The sequence below is a fragment of the Eulemur rufifrons genome, chromosome 19, assembly GCF_041146395.1.
Source record: "Eulemur rufifrons isolate Redbay chromosome 19, OSU_ERuf_1, whole genome shotgun sequence".
In the NCBI taxonomy this organism is placed as follows: domain Eukaryota; kingdom Metazoa; phylum Chordata; class Mammalia; order Primates; family Lemuridae; genus Eulemur; species Eulemur rufifrons.
Window position 1 is genome coordinate 79,143,751 of NC_091001.1, and position 26,998 is coordinate 79,170,748.

General features: G+C 44.2%; 1 protein-coding gene across 4 annotated transcripts in view; it reads right to left on the reverse strand.

Moving 5' to 3' along the window:
- Positions 1-23,090: 23,090 nt before the first annotated feature.
- The window catches only part of MSH2 (mutS homolog 2), a 62,075-nt gene continuing 58,167 nt past the window's right edge, over positions 23,091-26,998 (reverse strand). For 2 of the 4 annotated variants that reach the window (XM_069495091.1, XM_069495090.1), the window contains 2 exons: positions 25,597-25,772; positions 23,091-23,532 (listed from right to left, as the gene is read on the reverse strand). In XM_069495091.1, the coding sequence (XP_069351192.1) occupies positions 23,365-23,532; positions 25,597-25,772 (344 nt within the window). In that variant the 3' untranslated portion in view covers positions 23,091-23,364. The remainder of the gene's footprint in view (positions 23,533-25,596; positions 25,773-26,998) is intronic. The other 2 variants (XM_069495093.1, XM_069495094.1) reach the window with 1 other exon arrangement.

Sequence of the window (26,998 nt, forward strand, 5' to 3'; positions counted from 1 at the left end):
AAAAAGAGGATCATAATCAACATTTAAGGGACAGCCAGAAGAAAAAGGCAAAATAGACTAAGGAAAGAGGGTCAGAGTTGTAGGAGAAAACTAAGCTCCCTAAAACAGAGCCAAGGGAAGGAAGGATTTCAAGAAGGAACAAGTGCCAGATGCCATTGAGAGATTAAGATGAAAAAAGTACCCACTGGATTTAGTGAAGGAGTACAGCAGTGACCTCAGCAAGAGCAGCTTCCGGGGAGTGTGACATTCTTGGGAACCAGGGCTGCCACGTCTAATTTTCATGGGTCCCACATATTAGTTAGGATACAGATTCAGGCTGCTCTCACAGAGATTCAAAATGACACTGGCTTCAGTGGGTAAAAGTTCATGTCTCTCTACTAAGAATTAGTGCAAGCATAATCTATGCAGTATATTGGATCTGTGACATGGGCATCAAGCCACGTCTACTTGCACACATCACTTTTGTTCCCTTGCCATTGGCCAGAACTTTGTCACATGACAAAGCTGTAAGTGAATCTGTAGCTGTAAGAGAATCTGAAAAATGTATTAACAGTTTTTATTCAAGGTGACCATGTACCAAGTTCTTGCCTTGGGGCTAGAACTCCCAAGAAGGGTGGGGTTCAGCTCATGTTCAGGCCACCAAGGGGACATTACGCAGCTGCAGTGGGACTTTGAGGGGTCACAGCGAGGCTGGTGCCACAGCTGCCTGCTGTTGCTGGACTGATTCAGACCTCAGCTGGAAACAGGAAGTGAGTCAGTCCCATCCTTTCCTCCCTCCTCCTGTCCCCCAAACAAGTACCCCCACTGGCAAACCTATTTGGAAGGAAGCCAGAAAGGAATCCTGGGAAGTGTAGTTTGCACACCCCTAGCCTCCGCAATGCAGAGCAGAGTTGAGAGGCCGGTGTATAATGGCACCTCACCCATTAGGACACTGGGCCATCATGAAGTTCCCAGGTGCTTTCTTCACTGTAAAAACTGGAGTCTGGAAAGTTACATTCCCAGCCCCTTCCTATTCCATTTTTTATGGCTTCCTACTTCATTTTGAGGGAAATATTCACAGAAGGGATGCTTGTAGGATCAATAAAGAAAAGCTTAACCAGAAGGCAACAGACACCCAATCATGAGATTCACTTCTGCCCTGGAGAAGTGAGCTGCAAGCAGATCTCTTCCCCTCACTAAGCTTCCTTTTCCATGTCAGCAAAACGAAGAGCTGGCCTTTTGGCTCTGTCACTCTGAGGTTCCGAAGGGGAGGGAACGAGAGGAGAAAATGTAAGAGTTCCATGGGGATTTCCACCCCAGAACCACACTCAGCAAACATCTGCCAAGTGCCTGACCCAGCTTGGACGATTTGTTTCAATTCTTCCTCCTCCAAGGACTGGGAGGAGCAGGACCAGCCATCTGGATGCAGGATGGAAGGAAATGTCCTCTGCTGAGGACTGCCCAGCTTCCTATTCCCTGCAGCTTCAACACACACACTCTACCCCGCGAGAACCTTCGTGAGCACCAGATCCTTGTTTTCATTTGTTTCTGCTTCCCCAAGAACAAGTGAAGTGCTGTTCTCCAGAGTTGTACAGTCCAATAGGTAGCCACTAGCCACACACAGCTATTTAAATTTAAATGAATTTAAATTAAATTTTCAGCTCTTTGGTTGCACTAACCACATTTCAAGTGCTCAATAGCCACATGTGGCTTATGGCTACCATATTGGACAGCTCTTCTTCCTTATCCCCTATGGGGACCCCCCCCAACCTGCCATTCACCATGGGGCACCCATCCCTCTCCCACCTCCAGGGCAAAAGCATTTGATTACATGACTTTACACCAGTGTGGGTAACATCCATGCTCTGTGGGCATCTCTCTGTAAAATGAGAGCTCCTCCCACCTGGGCACCACAGATGTTAGGGTTATAAATAGATTTCTTTGGGATATGTGTATTTGCACATATGAGGGCATTGGTCCAAATACATATATGCATGCACGGGCATACAAATATTTATATTAAAAGCCTAGTTCCATGAATTGCTGTAATTAAGACACAAAGAAAAACTTCATGAGGCTGCTCCCTTTAACTCAGACATTCACTGTGCAATGCTCTGGCAGACAGGGAACAAAGAATGAAGCACTTGCTTGACTCTGCAGATCAGGTCAATGGGGCCCAGCAAGGAGCTCACACAGCAGTTCTCTAGCCAATCCGAGCAGAAGCTGGATGTCCTTCCTGCTAGCCCACAGCTCTGTCCAGTCCACCTGTTTGGAATTGTGTTCATTCATTCAACAAACATATATGAGAACCTACTGTGTGCATGCTCTGTGCTAGGCCCCATGGAGGGTACAGAGTCAAGGAGACCGGAATCTGGTCCTCCATGGTCTAGGAGCTAAGACGTGTCAGTAGGTGACCACAGAAGCAGGGAGATCGCAGTCACATGGCCAGGTAGCCCCTGGGCTCCGAGAGTCCTGGAGAGGCTGCTTCAGACCTGGGCCCCGCACCAGGCACTGGACTGCTCTGTGCCTCACCCAGCTCCACTTCTCCTGCCCTCCCTCCCTTTCCCATCCTCAACATGGCAAAGAACGAGCCACACCCTTTGTTTATCAAAACCTCAGCAGGCAGTTGATACCAGTGGTCAAAGACCTCTTCCTCCTATACCCCATCCTCCCTGCTCCTCCACCTAAAATTGCCCTAAGGCAGGTTCTTAAAGTCCTTCTCGAAGCCAGGTCACAGACCCGCTGCGTTCCACTGAGCAGGACAAACCACAGAGTTCTGGAGCCTGGGCTTTTGTGTGTCCAGGGTGCTCTCCTGTCACCTTCTTCTGGGAACACTATACCTGTCCTCTTGGAAAGCTCTACACATCTCCATGTGGTCTAGTGGGCCTGTCAATCTCAGGGTCCCTCCTGTATCAGCTAGGAAAGCATCCACCCATAAGTAACGGAAAACCAACAAAGGGTAGCTTAAGGAATAGAAGTCGGGTTTATTTCTTTACCGTACCCAGAGCTCTGGAGCAGGTGGTCTGGGGCTGGTGCAGTGACAGTGATGCTGTCAGTGAGGTTGGCTCCTCCTCCTTCCCGCTCTGCCATCCTTTCCATGCTGGCTTGTCACCTCAGGTGCCAGATGGCAGCTACACCTCCACGGCTCACATCCATGTTACTAGCAGCAAGAAGTAAGGGAGAAGGCCAAAAATGTTCTCTCCTCACAAGCCTTTTCCTAGGCCTCCCTAGGACTTTCTGTTGGCATCTCTCTGACCAGAAGGATGTCACATGGTCGTTGCCACCTATGAGGAAGACTGGGGACGGAGCCTTTTGCTTTCAATCCTCCATATAAAAGGATAGCAAGGCAGAGGGGATGAGGTGGGTGTGGAATGAGACTGTCTACAATACCTGCTGCCTCTTCCCCACTGAGGCTGGATTAATCATCTACAAAGACACAGCCATTTGTCCCACAGAGGGCACATGCCCCAGGCCAGGAGAGAAGCTTCCTGGCTTTCCATGGATTGAAGGTGGTGGAGTAGCCCTTTCTTGTCTTGGTTTATAAATTAGGCCTAGGTGCATCAGTCATGGTCAAGTTAATGCAGTTGAATCCAGTCTAGCTTGTTTAAGCAGAAAAAGATTTATGACCAATGATAAACTCTGACCTGGCCACCTAGCCTCCTGACACTGATGACCCAGCCGGGGGACATAATCCCAACTTGGGCATGTCACAGGGCGCTGGATGCCACAGTCCCCAGGCAGGTCTTGTGTGCTCAGGAGAGACACCTGGACACCGCAGTCCTGAGGCAGGTACCATGTGCACACAGCAGCCCACCTCCAGCCAGCTAGTGCTTACACAACCGAAATGCTGGGAGCCAGTCAACATCACTCAGAGATTTTGCTTTCCTGCTATGGGACAGAAAATTTGCAGTCTTCTGATTCTAAAAGACCTACCCCATTTCTCTTCCCCAAACCTCATCCTGAATAGCCTTCCAAGGCCTGTCCTGAGTCAAGTTTCCTGTTTGGCAATAAACTCTTTCACTCAGTGCTCAATGTTCTCTAATGGGCTTTATTTTCTTTGTAACCTGGACTATTAAATGCCCCTCCCACCATCACTGGGAAGGCTGGAGAGATTCTAGGTTGAGCTCTGGGAGAAACTGTCGAGAGATACACACTCACAGAACCCGGTCACTAAGGGGATTGCTGTTTCTCCTCTGATCAGGAGGCAGCGCTTTTCAGATGCCACCATGATAAAGAAGCCACTCCAGAAAAAACAGACACCCCCACTTGCTAGCAAAAAACAGCTCCTCTTCTAATCTGCCTTTCAAATCTTGCTCAAGTGCTTGTAATCTGCAGAATCTAAATCTCCTCTACTTAGTAGCTACAAGAGAGTCTGGGAAATGTAGTTTTCAGTCTTCTAGCCTCGGCAGTACAGGACAGCCCTTTAGAAGGAGGGTGGAGGAGATGCTGAGTGCCGTCTACTACATCCTCCCTGCTGGGGCTGTCAGTCAGCTGCTGTCCCCATGTCCCCACCACCTGGAGCATCTGCCCACTGTGCCAAGGGAGGTGGAGGCGGGCCCCTGGCTGGGCACCTGCAGCTCTTCCTCCAAGTCTGGGAGCTTCCTCCACTTTCTTCCCACCAGTGCAAACCAGTAAATTCACCCTTTGGTTGAGTTAGGTTTACTTGCAACTGAAAAAATTTGAACTAACACTGTCCCTTTATCCAAACTTGTCTCCTTTCTCAATGCTTGAGGGCTGAAATGCCTTTCACAGTGATAGCAACTTTCATAGAAAAGTTCAGCCTTGGAATGCAGACACCTCCAGGAGAGAAGGTACAATGACATAGTCACACTAAAGTGTAAATGACTCATAGTATAGCTTCTCCTGAGACCAGGTTCTGACGGAGCAGGGGGAGGGAAAAGCCTTGGCTACTGGCAGATGGAGATGGAACCCCACCAACACCTTTCCCTTAAAAAGCAAATTTTCGGGCATCCTCCATTAAGTTTCTAACAAATGCTCAGTCTCCAGTGTTGGCTTAACGTTTATGTGGCAGAGTTTCTGCCAGCCCAACTTCTAATACTATCAACCAAGCACCCCGACATTCATAAGGTCTCTCAGTCTGCCTTCTTCTGCATTCCAACTGCCCTTGATTCTCTTCTGAGCACCCAGAGCTTGGGTCAAGAGGGCAGAAGGGAGGTTTCTACTGGTTAGAGAGCCAGAGAGAGTCTCTGCCCCAGAAACATGGAGTGTCTGCCCCTCCCCAGCCCACTATCCTCTCCCCCACCCTCCCTAATAAGGGATTTTCCTTTTCGTTGGTTAAAAATCAAAATAATAAAAATGGGAAAAGTTCTTATTTTGACTTTATTTTTTGTCCTAAACAACAAGTTAAACAGGAGTGACGCAAAAGCACTTGGGATGGAATCAAGCTTTCTGGCCCCAGAAGTCCAGGGTCCAGCCTTCTCCTGGGCGCTGTGGTCCTCTGTGACACCTTCCCCTGAAGGCAGTCAGCCCCCGACTCCTTCACCCCTCCTGCAGCCTGACAGGCGGGGAGCTGCCCTGCTCCTCTCTGTACCACGCCTGCGGGGCTCACACCGCTGCTCCCTGACTGATGGGATTTAGGTGCTTCACTCCTGGGGGAGAAAATCCAGGGAAATTTGCCACCAGCTCCCATTGCCCCCTTAAGCCAGCTGGCCACAGCAGGAGGGAGCTAAGCACCACTGGCATTTCATTCCCTGCTCTAGTTCACCCACTGCACACCAGGGAGGTAACTGACTTCAGCTTCTCATTCTTCAGTCCCTCCAGAGGTCAAACTGATATAGTGTGGCCCAGGGCCTCAGGGGAACAAAGGCAGGTGTTTACCCTAAATCATATCGTTAGCATAAACTATCCAACATGGCTCCAGTTCTCAGTTGTCCAAAGATACTCTTGTCAGGCGGAGTACTATAAGGTATTTCCCAGGAGCAGGTCAAGGGCCTGTCCCTTCTTCGGAACACAGAAGGTGTGAGTACCCCAAGTCTGCTGAGCTAGCCCTTACTGCACACACTTGCACCTGGGCCTAGAGCTTCATTTGTCGGCAGCCTCTGCTGCCCCAGGTCATGCCAACGAAGGCCAGTCACCAAACAAGAACAGTGGAAGCCACAGCTGATCTGGGCTCCATGCCCCTCCCAGCAGAGTGAGCACCAAAGATTCCAGACCCAAAGACCCACCCACCTTCCTCGCACAGGGGCCCACGCAGCTGATGTGTTCTCCTTGGTGACTTCACTGTACCCGTGGGAGCCTCGCTGTGTCCACCCCTTCTCCTTCCTGAGTCTCTGTGTCTAGTGGGAGAGGACCTGATGTGCCCCTCTCACCACTGCCACACAGCCTGCTGTCAGCCCTGTCCCCACCAACACTACTGCCCCTAGTAGCATCCTGAAAGGGGCCTAGCTGTCTCCTCTCCCTGAAGCCCTCTCACCCAAGGACCCAGGGACAAGCTGGGTCAAATGGTACATGCAGGCTCTATCCAGTGTCATAGCCAAAACTGTCTCTCCCCACAGAATTCCAGTTCTGATGCAAGTGCCCCAAGTCTTTGCAACCTCACAGGAAATTTCTTCTCCCCTTATCAACGCCCTAGTGGATGGGAAAGGGCAACCTCTGTCCCCGACCTTGGGGATGTGTGTCAGGATCCAAGCACCCGCTCCAAAGCCCACAAGGAACCCCTGAGGGTCCTTGTATGAACACATGCCAGTGCTATCTGGGCCTGCCAGAGCCTGTAAGCCAGTGAGCCTCTCCCAGGGCTGCAAGTCAAACAGGGTTATACCCCAAAGACAACATATGTGAAAAAAATAATGTCAACTATTGAAAGCTGTACAAATAGAAATGAAGAGGATTACTGAGTTTTTGTGCTGCCCAGAGTTTTTTCTCCATGTATGACTTGAAGTATAAGTAACTGGGGAGGAAGGAGACACTGTGGTTTCCACTTATACTACATGCAAATGACTGATGACAGAACCCTGCAGAGAGCTGTTTGTGACCAGGCTAAAGGCAGAACTAGTAGGCCTCACTGGAGAGCTGGGGAGCAGGACACAAAGGCTAAGCAGCGTTGTGGTTTGTCAGAAGCCTGGCCTCCAAGAGGACAGAGCAGTTATGGTGGCTTGTTCTATCAGGGTGGGGCCTGCCAACGGGTGCCTCACCTCACAAGTCACCTAGACAAGGCTTCTGGTGTTGTCTGCGGACCGTTGGGGAGGCAAGGCTGGGGTACGTGGGAGGGGAGAAGGGCCACAGTAGACAGGGCCAGCTGGCTTGGGCCTGGGCCCCGCCTGTCCTGCACACAGCATTTTAGGACAGCTCTGCTGGTCTCAACTCCTCTCCCACCAGGAGAGGAAGGGGCTTCCGAGGCTGACACCAGAGTCACTCAGGCCTTGGGCAGCCAGCCCCTCCCTCAGCACCCGTGCAGATACACAGCCAAGCCAGCCTGCCCCACTTTGATTCAGCATCCACATGCTCTCTGAGTCAGTCTTCTGGGAAACAACATCATAAAGATCCATGTTTTGGTGTTTACTTGGTGCTGGGTTGACTTTCAGAGTGTGGTGAGTTTTTCCATTCAGACTGACCTAGATGAGAGTCCCATTAAGCAAATTTCTTAACCTCTCTGAGAATCAGTTTCAACATCTTGAAATGGAAAAACAAACAAGCTATCTTATTGCATTGGTGTGAGGATTAACTGAAATGGTTATAAAAGTGCCAGACACAGTAGCTAGCACAGACATCCAAGGTGTATGAGTTCCCCTTCCTTCCTCCCCTTGTCAATCCACAGGTTCTACTTTTCTTGTGCAAACTTGACTACTAGGTGCCATCCATTCATCCATCCATCCATTTATCCATCCACTTGTACATCCATCCATTTACTCATCCATTAATCCATCCATCCACTCATCCATCCATCCATCATCCATCCATCCATCAACTCATATGTCTATACCTCCATTCATCCATCCATCCAAGTATTTATATTATATCATTTGTTGACTACCTACTATGCACAAACTGCTGCAAGTTGTCCACAGTAATAGGTATGGGAACATATAATCTAGAAGCAAAAATTATATATCAAACCATGATATAAATAACTTGGCAAGCAGTGAAAAGTGTCATAAGAGAGGTACAGAGGAAGTGTTGAGAGATTAAACACTCCCAGGCCCCTCTTCAAGCTTCAGTTGAAGGCAATTCCCAGGATTACATTTTATGTGATAAAACATTTCTCATTCCCCAATGAAGACCACCAGGACATTTTGTTCCTTTTGCACAAGGAAGATGCCTCAAATTCTAATTAGCCTCACCTGGGCAATGACTTTGTCTTGCCTTTCATTTTATTGTATTCAGCTGTAAGTTGCTCCTCTGAGGACAATCTACAGAGCCCAGGTTTCTTCCAAGATTTTAATTGGACCTTCCATGAGGGATTTTGAAGCCCACAAAATGAGCTAAATAAGGAGATGATGGATACAGTAGAGATGGACTCCTTGGGCCTGACATTCCCTACACAGCAGCGTGCAGGTGAGTCTGCAGCCCACCTGCATCCCCTCCAAGGCCTTTCCCCACCTCCTGAGTCTTGCCACATTTCAAGTCAACCCCAGGAAGAATGGGGAGGTTGGGGTGGGAGGGAACATCTCCCAGTGAAATTGCTTGATAAACAGCATAGCTCGCAGCTGATGGAAGAAAAAAATCTCTTACATTTTGTTGTCACATGAGATACAAGGACCCAGCCACATGCTGAAAGAAAGACCCCAACTCTCCCCAGGCTGCCACTCTCCCCTGCAGGAGGAATTTGACTGCAAGATTCCTGCAAAGATGTTGCTGAGACAAGGCTGCCAGTTGAGTTGTTTGGTGTGGTAAACTTAGGGACGGAAGCCCCAGCTCTGCCACTTACCGTCTGTGTGGGTTTGGGCCAGGCCCGTCAGCTCTCCGAATCTCCGCTTACTCCGCTGAGAGTGGGGAAATCACCGCCTTGCCTGCGTAAACAGCTCATTTTGAGTGCTGGAGTGACAATGACTATGACAGTGTTCTCTCTGCAAACTACTCCCAGGAGTGAGAAGGCACAGCGGGAAGCCAGTCCGCCTTCCTTCCACTGGCTCAGCGAACTTGGGCAGATAACTTTCCTTTGCTGAGCTCCCATGCCCTTGTCTGTGAGCATTACTGTGTGCAGGTGAAATGAGGTTATCCATGCAGTGTGCAGAACAAGCTCAGTGCTCAATAGATTTTAGTTCCCTGCCCTGAGACGTTTGCTGTCCACACTCGGCAGAGTTCCCCTGTGCCAAGTGCAGGAGGCAGAGGGTCTTCCTGGACCCCCAAGCTAACAGCAACAGAAGATTGTTAGGTGCCCACCTCCTCGATGCCTTGGGCTGATTCACACTGAGAATACAATCCAGGCTCAGCTTCTGGAGCCTAGAAAATGATTTTCCAAAACCCTTCCTCATTTCACCACACCGCCAGCTACAAATTCATGCTCCAATTCAGCATTCTCTTACGAGACTTTAAAATCATGTTCCCAACTCTGGCCTTTGGCAAGCTAAGGGACTTTAGCTCTTCGTGCCTTAGCACAAAGAGATCGTCTTCTTCCCAGGGCCACTGCTAGCTCCTGCAGTGCTTTTTTCTGAAGTAAAATGAGGCGCCCCTCCGAGCAGACAAACCGTGTGCACCCGGGCATACGGTGAAGTGCAGGCTGGCGCGTAGCCCCACTTGGCCACACACTGGCCACCCTCGTGCGAGGCACAGGGCACACTGCGTCCCTGCTGACCACCATGATCATCCTCATCATGGCAGCAGCTGCTGTTGATTGAGGGCTTGCTAGGAGCCGGACACTGCACTCAGCTTTTCTCGTGCCTTCTCTCCTGGAATCCTCGCAAGTCTCCTGTAAAGAAGTATGCAGACGTCAGCTGTTTCTCTCAGTCACCCCTTCACTTCTTTGGATGGGGGACTGTTAAAGGCGGTGATCAGACTGCACAAGGGGTGCCCTGGTGGTAGGTACAGGGACCACAGTACCACAACAGGGTCTTGCAAAGGGGAAGAGATATTGGACTTGACTCCTACTACAGCGTGGCAAGTAGGGATTTATAGCCAAGGAGCAGGATGGAGGTCAGTGAATGGAAAATTACTAAGAGGAAACACCAAGGGGAAGGGGAATTCCTGCTAGACAGAGGCAACAGAATTCTAGCTAAAGGCAGGCCGGGGGATGCCGAGGGTGGTCAGATACCAAGGATGGGGACTGTTGCTAAACTGACTGGGCAGGATTCCTGCTCAAGTCTTCAAGGACAGAGAGGGAAGCCCAGGTTGGGCCTGGTCAGAAAGGACTCAGAGGAGCCTCACTAAAGTTTTGGTCAAAGGAGAAAATGTTTGCCAGTACCCCCCACTTTCTCTGGGGAGCAGAGCTGGAGATCAAGCCCAATCACTATGGCCAATGATTACTTAATTCGGCCTGTTTAATGGAACCTCAAAAAAAATCCCTAAATGATGGGGTTCAGGGAGCTTACAGGTTGGTGAGCACACCAAGGTGCTGGGAGGATGACGCACTCCAAGACGGCCCCAGCCCACTCCATGCCCTGTGCATCTCTCCCACTTGGCTGTTGCTGAGTTTTAGCCTTTATATAATAATAAACTGGTGATGGCAAGTAAAGCATTTCCCTGAGCTTCGTGGGTTGTTCTAGTGAATTATCAAACCTGAGGAGGGCTTGTGGGGAGCCCAAATCTGTAGTCAGCCAGGCAGAAACGTGGGTAGCTTGGACACCCCATTTGCAGCTGACGTCTGCAGTGGGGGAAGTCTTGTGGGACTGAGCCCTCAACCTACAGGGTTTGGGCTAACTCTGGATAGTTAAGTATCAGAAGTGGATTGAATTGTTGGACACCCAGTTGGTGTCAGAGAGTAAGAGAGCAGCTTAAGTCAAAAGGGAATTGGAAGACTTGGTGAAACCCAGAGGTGAATCTCCAGGGACTCCAACAATGTGGTCAGCTTACTTTTGCTGGATCTTGTACCTTTCCCTCACCAACACCCGCCAACACAGAACAGCTCTCCTCTCTGTGTGTGTTGACCTAACTCTTTCCTGCTGCTGACAGGCCCCCTAGGATGGGTGGGAGGGGTGTGGGCAGATAAACAGAGGTGGGGGTATGCCCACAAACAGTTCCAGCAACATCCAAGTTTAACAATCCGGGAGGAAGAAGAGCTTCTCATTCCCAGAATCTAAACATAAACTCTGATGGTGCAGTTCTGTGGCCAGGACAATGGCCCTGTGACTGGCAGTCCCTTCAGAACTGCACAGAGGGGCCCTAACAGGAAAGATGATGAGGGATGGTGAACAAACAAGACGAGACGTCATCTCACTGTCAAAGCGGATTAGAGTTTGTGGAAGGTTTAGTAGTGGTCGTCAGTCCAGCCTGCTCCAGACACCTCTGTTCCTGCAGTGCCACTTCATACCACCTGTGTGGCCTTGAGTCCTTGGTTTCCTCACATCTCAATCAAGGGTTTGAACTTGATATGGTTGTTTGAAGCCCCTCACAGCTCTGATCATCCAAGGACTGCCACCACCACATGTAATGAAGCCCTCCTGGGGAAGGGGCCTCAAGCTGTGCAGGAGCTGGTGCTAGGGTGGCTGAAGTTGGGGCCAAAGGCAGGCAGGGAAACGGCTGAAGCCAGGAGAAGAGCAGATCAGGCCAAGCAGAGCCAAAGATCAGGAAGCAGCTGGGCAGAGGTATAAATGGAAGATCAAACTGCATGTGGGTGAGTAGTGGGCCAGGAAGAACTGAAGTCAGCATAGATAAAGTGGTGAGGATGCTATGGGTGAACTCAGCCCTCAGGCTGCTTAGACCACTGGGGGGGAATATGGGGCCAAGGAAGGGAGAGAGCCAGGGAGGGTAAAAGCTACGTATAGAGTGGAAGCAACTCAGTTTCAGGCCAAGGGGCTTGGGACTTGGGCCTTTTCTTACTTAGCTATCGGGCTTCCAGGGCCCAGGTGGGATGTATAAGAGAATGTCTTAAAGCCAAAGAACGGCAAGTTGCCAGGACTCCCAGGGAATGGTGCCCTCTCTGGACTGTCACCTGGGACCTTTGGTGACCACAGAATCTGGGCAGGAGTCACCATGGGACTATCTCCAGGGGAGACTGTGATGCTCTTACAGGCTTGCCAAGTATCCCAAACCATGCAGATAGAATTGCTCACTAACCCCCGAAAGACTCGGAGGAAGGGCTGCCTTTGAAACCCGTGAGAAGCCAGTTGAGGACAAATAGGAGTCTCCTTCATACAGGCAGACTAATAGAAAGACATGGATTGGTTCCAAGCAGTCTGAGAGAGAATGTCATTAAGAATCATAAATGTCTACTGAGAAAAGCCAGAAGAAAACAGTAATGGCCCAAAAAGCCCCATGAGATGACCCTGGGGCCTCTGTCAGCAAGATTGTAGCAGGGAAGAAACGTGGCCAGTGACTACTCGTGTAAGTCCTCAACTGGCCATTCTTTCCCTGGACTTGCTCTCAGTGAGGGGTCCCTGAAGCACAGCTGCTTCCAGAAGGGAGTAAAGTACTGACAGCGCTACCCTTTGGAAACATGACACAACTCCTAGAAAAAAGAAACTGTTCTTCCCTCTGGCTCATTTAAGTTCCGGCTTGCCAGTCCTCACACCAAGGGAAAAACTGGCGTGAGAGTGGGCGAGAGAAAAGGATTCTCTTAGTATTACGGTTGTCCAAGTCTCATAAACAAGGTACCGACTCAGGAATTACCAAAATTCGTTCAGGTTCGTTATTTCCAGCTAAATTAATCAACCCCAAAAAGAGGGGAGGAGAGAAACAATTTCCAAACACATAAAAATTTATTATCCATTTCTATTTTACTTAACGACCCTGTGCGATGAGGCTCTGCCTGGCAATCAGTGTTTGACTGAGAAGCACAGGGAAGTGCCTGCGGGCTGGAGGCTTGACCAGTCTGTTCTGTGCAGGGACTTTTGTTCCAGCCTCGCCAAGGACGCTGGAGTGTTCCACTACCCTTCATCACAGCCCAGAGGGACAAGTATGCACATTCGGGCACACCAGAGTCCCTGCTCAAGGGTGTAAATAATCCGTGAGCCTCAAGGAGGCCACACTCTGTGCACAAAGGTTTCCCAAGAGCCTACTCCACGCCTAGCACCGTGCTTGTAAGTTTGAACAAGACACCCAAGGTACCGAGTTTTGAGTTTAGTTGGATTCAGTGGAAACAGTGATTACAGGATAGAGTGAGTCCAAAGAAGTTATTATGAGAGAAAGAGAAAGAAGACCAGAGACCAGCCAAATGATGCTTTGAGAGGAAATAAATACTGAAAAACTAGGTGGGGCTGTGAAGATGGTGGGCAGAAGAGGAAATGTCAGCATCCCAAAGCATTTACTAAGAATCAAACTGGAAATCCCTTGCCCTTTGTAAACCATGATTTTCAAAATGAGGGTTTATTGGGATTTTTTTTTTTTTTTTTTTTTTTGAGACAGATCTCATTCTGTCACCCTGGGTAGAGAGTAGTGGTGTCATCATAGGTCACTGAGTCACTGCAACCTCAAACTCCTGGGCTCAAGCATTCCTCCTGTATCAGCCTCCCGAGTGGCTGGGACTACAGGTGCATGCCACCATGCCTGGCTAATTTTTTCTATTTTTGGTAGAGATGGGATCTCGCTCTTGCTCAGGCTGGCCTGGAACTCCTGACCTCAAGCAATCCTCCTGCCTTGGCCTCCTAGAGTGCTCAGATTACAGGCATGAGCCACCATGCCCAGCCTCAAAATGAGTTTCATAAGCAAAGACTCCATTTCCTAGGTTCTGACAGTGCAGACATGTGACTCAGATCTTCCAAGGAGGATGCAAGTAGAAGTACTGTGTACAACTTCTGTGTTTCTTTAAAGGTAGGAAGAGAATCCTTGCACTCTCCTCCTTCCTGCTTCCTAAAATGTGGATGCATTTGTTGGAGCCCCAGCAGTCTGGGGCCATGAGGTGCCTTGAGAGGAAAAGGCGTGCAGGGGAGGAACAAGCTCAAAGGATCCAGGGTCCCCGGTGCTCATGGAACCACCTTATCAGCCCTAGACTGCCACTGCTCCTCCTGCCCTCTGATTTCTTTTACATGAAAGAAAAATAACTTTTATCCTAACCTATTTATATCTGATGATCTTAGGCAAATCACTTAGCTTCTCTATGCCCCAGTTTCTTCATTTGTAAAATGAGATAATAGTATCTATTTTATAGATGTTGAGAATTGGCTATTATTACATCTTATTTAAGCTACTAGTTTTTAACGGCTTTATTGAGCTATAATTTACATGCTGTAATAGCTTGCCCATTTAAAATGTATAATTCAGTGGTTTTTAGTATATTCACAGTTTTGCAATTATCTTCATAATCTAACCTGAGATTTTATCATCTAAATTTTTATCATTCCCACAAAGAAACCTTGTACCCATTAATAGTCACTCTCCATTTCCATCTTCCTCCTCCCCAGACCTAGGTGTTATTTTGTTAAAACAGTAAATTCTCGGCCTGTCATGGTGGCTCACGCCTGTAATCCTAACACTCTGGGAGGCCAAGGTGGGAGGATCGCTCAAGGTCAGGAGTTCGAGACCAGCTCTGAGCATGAGCGAGACCCCATCTCTACTAAAAAATAGAAAGAAATTAACCGGACAACTAAAAATATATAGAAAAAAGATTAGCCGGGCATGGTGGCACATGCCTGTAGTCCCAGCTACTTGGGATGCTGAAGCAGAAGGATTGTTTGAGCCCAGGAGTTTGAGGTTGCTGTGAGCTAGGCTGACACCATGGCACTCTAGCCCGGGCAATAGAACGAGACTCTGTTTCAAAAAAAGGAAAAAAAAACAAACAAACAAAAAAAAAAACCCAACAGTAAATTCTCTTTAGTCACAATTTCTTTTAAATAATTTAAAGAGGTCTATTCTGAGCCAAATTTGAGGACCATGACCCAGAGCCACAATCAAGAAGCCTTAAGCAAGTGGACTCCGTTAGTCACAATTTTAAGGGTGCTGGAAGATACTTTGTGTTAATAGATATTAATAATTCCTTGATTTAAAATCGATAGATTTTTTTCTATCAGTTTCGATTCTCCCCAAGAGAAGGAGCTTACATTATAATGCAATTTATTTGGGCCAAGAGTATGACATTTGTGTGTGTTTGATTTTTTTTTAAGGCGTCAATGTGCAAAGTGAATATCATCACTACATAAGTATACTTTTAGACAGTTTTCTTTTTCTGTGTTAATTTTCAATATAATGTTGATTTTTATAAAAGCAATAAACATTATCATGAGGCTTATAATGAAAAACGGAGCCCCTGTCTCAATGCTGGCCTGCTTGCTGTCCCAGAGGTGTCCACTTCCAGCTCTCTTAGCAGACTCCTCTAACACGTACCTCTGTATTTTTAAATAACATGCTCATGCCACTATTTATTTTCCAATTTTAGACATTATCTTACAGAAAGAGATTTACCCTTATACCTTCCCCCATCCCAATATAGTTATTTTTCTTAAATCATTGCTATTTAAATTATTATGACTAAATGAATAAAATTCACAATTGAGGTGGGCAGTACATTATCATGACACTCTTTAAAAAAACAAAGTTTGCTATTCCTAGAGTTAATAATCCCCCCTTTCCTCCCCATTGCCTTGTGGGATTTTGTAGTTATTAACTCAGCCCCAACTCCTCCCAGTCACTCAAACCCAGCAGGCCGCTCACTCCATTTCTTGCTTTCCTGCCTTCCTCCCGCTGGCTGATCTCTAGATTCACTTCGAGCTAATACTTTTTTTTTTTTTTTGAGGCAGAGTCCTGCTCTGTCACCCTGGCTGGAGTGCCGTGGCGTCAGCCTAGCTCACAGCAACCTCAAACTCCTGGGTTCAAGCAATCCTACTGCCGCAGCCTCCCGAGTAGCTGGGACTACAGGCATGCGCCACCATCCCTGGCTAATTTTTTCTAGGTATTTTTAGTTGTCCAGCTAATTTCTTTCTATTTTTTAGTAGAGAGGGGGTCTCACTCTTGCTCAGGCTGGTTTCGAACTCCTGAGCTCAAACGATCCACCGATCCACCCGCCTCAGCCTCCCAGAGTGCTAGGATTACAGGCGTGAGCCACCGCGCCAGGCCACTTCGAGCTACTATTATCCAATCTTAAAAGTTGCTTGAGTCATGCCCAATTCTGAAGGATACAGACTACTGTATTTCCTCACTCCACAAAGATGGGTTCTCCCCAAAACCTAGACTTACGCTCATTGTGCTGAAAATGGCTTGGAAGCGTCGCTTTGATCCAGTCACCTCCCCTTTTCTTTCTCAGGCAAGCGGGATTGTTCCTTGGCTCCTCCCCCATTCCACCTGCTTGAAGTTCACTGGGTCTTTTTTCTCCATGTCTGATCCTAGTGAAGTGGTCACCAAAAGAGCTTTGGGGAAAAGAATCATTGATGAATATTTCTAAGTCCCTACATATTTGGGCTGATAAGATCACAGCTAACAATAAAAATAAAGCAGCAAAGTGCTCTATTGCTGATGAGAGAATTATGAGCTAGATTATCAACATGGCACTTAAAGGAGGGAAGAAGGTGAACACCGCCCGGGGGTGGCTATTTGGATGCTGACATAGACTAATTGCAACAGAGGCTTGAGCCCCTTTTTAGTATGTATGGAAAAATCATTTCATATTTTCATGAAATATTAGAGTACCCCAAAAGGCACAAACTAGTGACCCTTGGCTAAATTAAGACCTAAAGACACATTTGCTTGGCCAGTTATGTTTTTAAATTTTTGCTTTTTAGTTGGGGTGTTCACCTTAAGCCCACTATTCTCTGTATCCTGCATCTGCCTGGCCCTGAACGTATGACATTCAAGAACTCTAATAATTCAAATCCCATAAGTTACAGAAGAGAGGGAAAAACCCCAAAGAGGAATAGTGACCAGCTTAAAGTCATAGGGCCAGGTGGCAAAGCAAGGACTAGAACCCAACTCTTCCTAATATACCACATTGCCGCTCACTTTAACTTAACAGCACATCCAGACCTGTAGGCCTTAGTCATCTGAAGTTTACCCCATAAGCACACATTAAGAGCAGAGTGATAAAGGGAATCTCCAGGGTTATTCCCTAGAGGCTGGATAAAGCATTCCTGGCTCACGATAGAACACACATATCCTCCAAGTGATCAGAAGACTGGAGGGCACCAGATGTCATTCAGTGTCTTGCTCCAAACACTGCTGACATTTTATTCTAACTCCCCATTTTCCATGCTTCTGGCTGATCATCTCTCTTCTCATTTAACACAATCTTTCACCCAAACAGGTACAATGCAGTCACTTGGTTTATGTCAGCGTTTGGTGACTGGTGAACTTCTGAAAGGATGCAGCTTCCTGGCTGCTCACTTTCCTTACTGCGAGCAAGCCCCAGGAGAGCAGCGATGGTAGCAGGCAGCCAGGTGGGCAGCAGGGCCCAGGAGGATGCCTCTGGCTGTCTGGGGCAGACAGGAGAGAAGCCTTCCACAGGGGTGCCAGCTTCCAGGGCAGAATCAGAAATACATCTCTAACACACGATTTTTCTTAACTCCTGTTACAGTGCTTACACCACTCGTTTTGACACTTAATAACTTAGTAATATGTAAAACGATTAAATTATCATGTGTACATCTCAGATTCCTAACTACATTTTAAGCTTCTAAACAGAAAAACAAAAAAGTATGGATTCTGGAGACAGGGAGCTAGGGTTCAAATCCCAGCTCTGCCACTTACCAGCTGTGTGACCTGGCGAACTTATACTCAACCTCTGTACCTAGGTTTCCTCATCTGGAAAATGTAGATAATAAAAGTACCTGCCTTTTAGTATTGTTTAAGAGGAGTAGCCCAGCACAGTAACTTTGCACTTTACAGATACTCGCCAAGTATTTAATGTTGCCAAATTGTTAATCCACATTATAATGCTAAGGATTCAATGTGGAAAGACATTTTTGTGATTGATTTGGCTGAGCCAATGTTTAGCAATAAAACATCACATTAGAATTGACAATATTAAGTCTTAATCATTATATAAGAAAAAATTGGAAAAAATACTTCTTGCTAGATGGACAATGCATATTAAAACTGCAGCTCAGTGGCTGAACTGAAAAGTTGCATTGTTGTAGGTTTAATTATACTTAATTTGACTTTAAGCTATCTCCATCCAAGATTATTCATAAAATTTATCTGACTGCTAATTATAACTGTCAATAAAATTCCAGGACATAAACACAATTATAATAGTGTGCTTTACTGTTACTTGCTATGGTTTTGCTTACTGGTTGATTCTGAACACGGAGGAATTCACTGCCGTTGTTCTTTTGTTAGAACTAGTAAGAAACTGTCCTCTGACAGAATGTTTTCTTGCCTCTAAATTTAACCATTTGAAGGAGTTTCTAATTTCTCTTTCGCTCTTTGAGGTGAACCCGAGGCAACAACAGTGTGATCTTCTACTCACCAAATCCAGAAATAAGACCGGGGCAGTCCATTCAAGGCTGCCCAACACCCGCCACCTCCATATGGCTCACGCCACTGCTGAATTGCCTCCGTGGCTGGATGAGAGATGCGTGTGGGCACTTTGATTTGGACAAACCACACACCAAACATATGCTGACATACGTTGAATTTGCTCGTGTTCTGCATGTTGTCCAACACCACCACAGAACACAGTCCTTCAGGGAGGTGGGGAAACGGCTGTGTCACATGAAAGGCAAGGGCTTCCCACTGCCCTCCTCAGAGAGATCAGGAGGCGCCGATTCCTACCAGCAAGACGTCCACAAGGGATTATTTCCTCTGTGACATCCCAGCACTGCACCAGAATGTTCACAGACATCTAAAAACCACAGAGGTAAGTTCTGAAGCAGAACAATAGGAGAAAGCAGTAGCTCTATCTACCAAGGAAAGTGAAGTGAAGCAGGTGTGGAGCGCGGACATTGGGCAGAACACCAGTATTTTAAGTTGGGCTGTATTTCCAGTTTTAGTCTAAAAATATGTGCATCATTCTGGACATTTTCATCATCTTCCCCGGCCACACCCTATCTCCTTAACCCAAACACACCGAGTCCAGGAAGGTAATAACAGATTTCCTTTGTCTATGAAAATCCTCTTTACTCATTTGTTCTTCCCCATAAGCTAATTAACATTGTTTAATTTATTTCAGGTCAGGGGCTGGTTTTTTCTGACTATTCTGCACAACATTTTAATCAACAGAATATAACTAACAAGCTTAAAGAGCCACTCAATACTGAATCAGCAGCTCATACCATATGCTGTGGGTAAAAACATACTTCCCAAAAAAGCTAAATGCAGAAAGACCAAGGATAGAAGATGTATTTAATACTCAAGAAGTCTAACAGGATGTGCTTAGTATGTAGAACATTGAGATTTTAAGGGGAAAAAGTTATTCTTTAAATATATCTACCCTAGTCACCCGGCTAGCTCAGTCGAAAGAGCATGAGACAGAATCTTAAATATATCTACCTTAAAACATTTTTCTTATACCTGTTTTGTTACAACATTTAACCCCAAAACAGTATTTTAAGGAAAAAAAAAATCAAATTAATTGCAAAAACAATTGCATCTTGGCTTCTTAGTGCTAATAAAAAAAAAAAGTATTTTTTCAGAAACATGGTTATGTGGTCAACAAATTTCATAGTAACAGTATGGTTCAGTGTTAAATCTTGGATAATATATAGTCAGCTTTACTTTGGTATTACTCAAACGTATGTTTGAGTGGGGATGAAAAACCAAACCACATTACAATTAAAATTTTGAGAAAAACCTTTGACAGGTCAGAAATTAGTTTATATTTCGTTTTACATCCACCATTTTAACAGGAAGGAGACTCTAATTGAAGGCCTGGTTGTTTCATTAGCATATTCATGTAATAAGCACAGCTTAAGTCTGAAACCACCTGAGCAGATCTATTATGTTTTTCATTTTCAAAAACATCTGAGAACTAAACACCAAGTCTCTTTTAGAGAAATGAAAGCAGCTTGATTTATCAGAGCTTGGTAGATTATACATTTTCTTGGAATCAACAGTTTCCCCACCTCCCCCCATTTCTTGTAGCCCTAACAACTAAAACCTACTAAAAGCTGATTTCCATGTTAAACATGCTTTTGTGCAGCAATCTAAAAAAGACTCTTCTACAGCTAAGGGATGAAATATTTCACTGGAATTTAAAAATTGCTTTTTGATTTCTATAAGTGTTCCACTTATAAGTGATTAAATGATTTTGTAAACCAATAAAGATTGCCACATTTAAAATCTTTCTAAGTTTGCCTTCTTCCTAAGCTTCTGGTATCTAGAAAAGAAAAACTGATGTAACTCACTCTAAATTACCAATGATGAGGGAAAAGAACGTGGCTAATTGAGTATTTTAAAGGAATCATTGATCTTAAATTTCAATTTGTTCTCATACCAAATTTTAAGTGTATAAAACAAAATTGCAGTAACTATAAAGCAAACACCTGCAAAACCACTCAGGTCAAAAAACACAATGCGGTGCCCTTCCAGAGGCCCTTATCTGCCCCCTCCCCATCAGCACCCCATGTCCCTAGGCAAAGACAACCACTCTCCTGACTTACATAATCACTTTCTTGGTTTTTTGTTTTTTTTATTCTTCAGCTGAAAGAAGATATGAAGAAGATATGATTTATTGTATACTTGTTACACTTGGCCACAACTGAGAACAGAACTAGTCAAGAATGTCAGGTCCAGGGCAAAGGACCAATAGGGACTGTTTTGGTATGAGCAAGACGGGTCTCTTAGAGGTGGTCTTGGCGATCAGATGGTGCTGAAGTTCTAGATCCACTGAGAGGCAAGTTCTAGACAGTTGCATGCAGTCCAAGTTGTACCAGTGTCCCCAGACTCTGGCATTCCATGCTTCTGCTCTTGTGGCCTTCACATGTGCACAAGGCAAGCTGTTTACTTGGACCTCTGCCTCACCTTTCTTCTTTTGCCCTTTAGCCTGTGCATTCACTTCTTCCTCCACTTGGCTCTCATGCTGCGGAGGTTTCTAGAAAGATAGTGCTAAGGCCGAGAACTTTCACATCTTTTACAGTTGCCATTCCTATGACTGCATCCCCAAACAATATAGGCTTTTTTTCTCTCTCTGAGACAGGGTCTCACTCTGTTGGCTGGGCTGGAGTACAGTGGCATCATCATAGCTCACAGCACCCTCCAACTCCTGGGCTCAAGGGATTCTTCTGCCTCAGCCTCCCAAAGTGCTGGGATTACAGGTGTGAGCCACTGTACCTTGGCCAGTAACATGTTCCTAAACTTCGTATGAATGGGGAAAAACGGTGTATCCTTTTTGTGCCAATTCTTTTACTTAGTGTTTCAAGATTCCATTTACGTTATTTTGTGTAGTTGGAGTTCATTTTCACTGCTGGGTTGTTCCAGTTCAGGGCTATTCTGAACATTTTTTTTTCCTTCCATTTTCTTTCCTGCTGGCACCTTGATCTTGGCTACTATGAACATTCTTGTGTACATACTGCAGCACAATGTGCACAAGCATCTCCAGAGTATGCACCTAAGAGTAGAGCTGCTGGGTTGTATGCGTATTTTCAACTTCACTAATCTTACACCTACCAGCAATGTTGTTCCACATACTCACCAACAGTTGGCATTGCCACCCTTGAAATGCTTGTACCATATATCAGTACTTCATTCCTTTTATGGCAGAATATTACATTGTATGGATATGACACATTTTGTTTATACATTAACCTGCTAATAGACATTTAGATTGTTTCCCACCTTTCGGCTATTATGAATAATTCGGCTATAAACATCTGTGTGCAAGTTTTGTGGAAATACATTTTTATTCCTCTTGGATATTTATCTTGGAGTGGCATTGCTGAGACTATGGTAACTGTATGTTTGTTTGAGGAACTGCCAGACTGTTTTCCAAAGCAGCTGCACCATTTTATATTCCCACCAGCAGTGCACCAGAGTTCCAATTTCTCTACTTCCTTGACAATACTTATCATCTAACTTTAACTGCTGGTGTGAACTGGTAGCTCATTGTTCTGACTTGCATTTCCTTGATCTGTATCTTTTCATGTACTTCTTGTCCATTTGCATATCTCCTTGGAAAAATATCTATTATGATTCTTTGCCCATTTCTAATTGGCTTGTCTTTTGTTATTGAGTTATATGGAGACAAAGTGACCCCTTTTCTTATTGATTTTATAGGGATTCTTTATTCTGGATATTAATCCTTTGAATTTTTTTTCTTTTTAAAGAAATGCGATATTGCCATGTTGCTCAGGCTGGACTTCATTGAACTCCTGAGCTCAAATGATCCTCCTGCCTCAGTCTCCCCAGTAGCTGGTACTACAGGCATGCACCACCACATCCAGCTCTTTGATATTTTATGTGGTACCAGTATGTTCTTCCATTATGGATCACGTCTTCTCACTTTGTAGTGGCTTTTAATGAAAAGAAGTTCTTAATTTCAATATATAGCTACGTATGTCAAACTTTATGAATGGTGTTTTTTGTGACTTAGGAAGTTTCCCCCAAAGCCAAGGACCTAAGAATCTTTTCCTCTATTATCTTCTACAGGACTATAAAACTAAACACTAAAAGTCTGATAATTGTGCCTTACATATTTGGTCTAAAATTCACTGGAGTTGATTTTTATAGAAGGTGTAGGAGTCTAATTTCATTTGTTCTTATATGAATACACCACCATCCCACTACATTGAAAAGCCTGTCCTTTCCCCCTAACATTGTGCAGGACCAGCAACTAACTAGTAACCCCTCCATCTCTTTCTTGTAAGATAAAAGTAGTAGACTAAATGAGCGTTCCCGATCTGAAATGTTTTGTTAAAATCCAGATGTCTAAGTCTCGTGACAGACTAGGGGCGAGAGACTGGCAGGGGGGACACAGGCTCACACTAGAACTCTGGATTTGTAAGTTCCTCGGCTAATGCATACGCAGCCAACCTGGCTCCTGTCAACAGAGGGACACTGGGGATACTGGCAATGATCTCCACAGTGACCGCCAGCTTGGTAAGATCCTTTATTTTTACAAGATCTCTGGGCTGTTTCTTTCATACCATTTGGAACAAAGATGTATAGAAGTCACACTGCAAAGAAATACGATGCATCTCAAATTCCACAAACTACATGATTTTATTTATAAAATTCAGCATATTGCTTATAATTGCCCAAGTCCATTTAAACAGTCCTCAGTTATAGCTGTCATTTTTCAAAATGAAGATCTTTGAAAATGCATTCAGAGCAAAGTAGTACTGAATGTTTTATTAAGTTGATATCCCACGGGCACCGACAGTGAACACTATGGAAAACGGGTTAATATGAAACAATATAAAAGTATTACAGACAATAGCTTATCAATAGTATCTTCATTCCATTGGCGGGATTTTCTCAAGTAACCTTTATTCGTGAAATGATTTCATTTACAAAACTATTATTCTTTGCTATCACCTCAGCTTTCAGCTGTTTTAACTTTATAGTGATGCTTTCTTCCGACATTTCAGTAAAGGGCACTTGTTTCACCTTGGATAGAAACTCCTGAATGATTTTTTCACCTTGCTGAAAAACATATAAATGTCCCATTAGTTATTAAAATGTCTTTTCTAAAAGTCACATTAACAGCAATGAATTATTTCCATGTAAACATACCACCCAATATTTAAAAAACTTTATTTTTTATAAGCATACACTGTCTAGAACATATCACAAAACCCTTAGTTGACCATATTTCTTCACAGCAAGTCATAAAAGGACTTGAATAAATCTATTTTCACTTGCTAATGACAAAGGAACTAAAATTTTAGTAGTTCCCAAATCCCTCCATTTTTACAGTTGACATATAAACTTAATCCTCCAAGAAAAAAAGAATCAAGGTTGACAAAGAATACTACAAGGCATAAACAGTCACTGAAAATTTAACACACACACAGAATGCTTCCTTTTTATTTTACTGCCCAGTTATTGCCATTCCAAAGAGCATGGTCATTATTACTTGCTATGTGACCCTTGGGCAAAGTCCTTAACCCACATTCCTCATCCATAAAATGGGTATAATAGCATCAACCTCACATGGCTCAAAATAAATTATAATTATCAAACATATATGATTTCTGTTCTAACTGGAAACCAGGGATTACATAAAAGAGCCTGCCTAATCCCAGATCACTGAGAGCTATGATTTTGATACATTAAAGAGCCAATACAGGCTGGTTCACGATGGTAGTGGGTTGTCAGAACTTACTAACATCAGTGTCACTAAAGTTGGTATACAAGCCCTCACTGTTAAATTTGACTGCCTTTAGGAAAAAAGAGGAGGGGCTAATGCAAAAACCATTTCATATTTAAGATGGTAACCTTCCATACCTAAAATTATTAACAAATTACGATATATTTCTCCTCTTGTGTCAGTACAACAGATAAAAGTATAGACTTTAAACTCAAAACCCATACCTATTATCTATTATTGTTAAAGCAAGTTTCTATCCTTTAAATAAGAACAACAAAAAATTCACTGGTAGAAGCTAAAAACATCACAAGTAAAAAGTTGTCATAGGCCGGGCGCGGTGGCTCACGCCTGTAATCCTAGCACTCTGGGAGGCCGAGGTGGGCGGATCGTTTGAGCTCAGGAGTTCGAGACCAGCCTGAGCAAGAGCGAGACCTCATCTCTACTAAAAATAGAAAGAAATTATATGGACAGCTAAAAAATATATATATATATAGAAAAAATTAGCCGGGCATGGTGGTGCATGCCTGTAGTCCCAGCTACTCGGGAGGCTGAGACAGGAGGATTGCTTGAGCCCAGGAGTTTGAGGTTGCTGTGAGCTAGGCTGACGCCACGGCACTCACTCTAGCCTGGGCAACAGAGTGAGACTCTGTCTCAAAAAAAAAAAAAAAAAAAAAGTTGTCATAATGTATATCACAGTAAATGTTGCCAGGACTAGGCAGTGAACTGAGATTCTTTTATTTTCATTATTAAAGAACATCAGGTAAGCCTTTAGTTAAAAAAAAAACAAACAAAAAAAAACCACATTAGGCATAGGTTTTTCCTTTCTGTGTAAACATACAAATTTGACCCATTACTCGGAGAAAGCCAAACATAAGACCCACTTCTCCCATGAAAACTGAAATATCTTGCCAATAAACAGCTTTTTTGAATAAACATATGTCATATACCACTTTATTCTCTATGTCACATTCATTCTTATCTCCCCAACTACATTCTAACCAACTGGAGGACAAAAATTATGAATCATGTTATTTTTTTGTCATTATCTTACCTACGTAAACATGTAATTTAACAGGACTCGATATATTTATGAAGTAACCAAAGATGGACATCTACAGATCTTTTGAATGACTAATTTTAAACCTAGATTAATATTCTTTTACTCTTGCTTTTTAAATCTGGTACTTAACATGATACCTTTTGATCATGCAGATGTATACAGTACAGAAATCAAAATGAAACATGTATTCTTTATCATGGAAAGAAATATAAGTGAAAGCCAATAACGAATGATCAAAAAAAGTAAACACTAGAATCACATGGAAGGGGGAAAAACCCCTCATCTTGATGACCTGGTTTATGTAACAATAAATAACTGCAAAAACAAACTGACAAACCTCTCTTTCCAGATAGCACTTCTTTGCTGCTGGTTCCGTTTCATCGTATCTTTGTGATTCTCCAATATTCTGAAATTCCTCAAGTTCCAGGGCTTTTTGTTTAGCGCACTCTATTACATGTCTAGGGAAATTAGCCAGCTCTGCAACATGAATCCCAAAACTTTGATCACAGACACCTACAAGAAATTTGGGGGGAGTGTAGGAGATCGGCTGAGAAGAGACAGCAATTTATACAAATGGAATTTATACTTCTTACCTTGTCATTAGGAAACTGAATTCTGGATTATTTCAAATACAGTAGTCAAATGTTTCAGAGTAACTTAGACAAAGGCATTTTAATCAAGCCTCTATTGAAAAGTGATTATGACTTAGCATATCGCGTTATATTTTATCCTTGACAAATGCAGTAGGAAAAATTAAAATAGCAGAGGAAAAGCTTAACAGATAATCCTCAAAGCCCTAGACAAATACCTTAATCAGAAGAAAAATTAACCCAATATTTGAGATTTTCTCATTTCATGAGGGAGAAACTAAAGTACCAAGAAAAAGAGAAATACATATAAAAGTGCCACTAATTAAGAGTAGCATTTAATTCAAAACATACCAATTTATTATGAGCGATTGGTCTATCCTTTGGATCTGTCACTTTCTAGACATGGCAACTCAGGAAAATCATTTAAATACATTTCAGAATTTAGAATACTTTTCTTAGAAAAGTTACTTACCATTCTCACATAATGTCACTCTGATTCTGAACTACTGCAAGCACATGACAATGGAATTTTTGACCCAAATCACTAGTAAAATTTATAGACTAGGTGGCTTATCCTCAGCCCCATTTGCAGGAAATACTTAAACTGAGTTGAGACATTCTTTCCAAGCATTTAAATACAAGTGATGCTTGCAAAATTATTATAGTTTCTGTTTTTGCTTCAATTATACATCAACTGTAAAGAATTGTTTTGGCCAAGCTATAAATCCCAAGCATTCTGGAGCTGGATACTTTACACAACTAAGAGAAGCAAACAAAAATAAAGCAGAAGCAAATGTTTGATCCACATCCACAGTGAAGGATGAATTTTTTCTATCTTCACACTTCATCTGGCCTTTAAAAAACTATTCCACACCCATTTCGATAGCACACAAAACACAACGATTTAAAAGCAAAACCAAAACTTCATGCTCACTGCCAGACCCACTAAAAGTATCTGCATTCTACAACAATAATATTAATGTAAACACTGAAACTCAAAAAGATTTCCACTGAAGCATAAGTAACAAAGGATAAAAGAATCAAAACTATCTCATCCATGTGCAACCAACTAATACAGAAAAACGAGATAACCTATGAAAAAGTTCTTAAAGTATGATTAAAAAAAAAAAAAACCTTATAAAGCCTTAC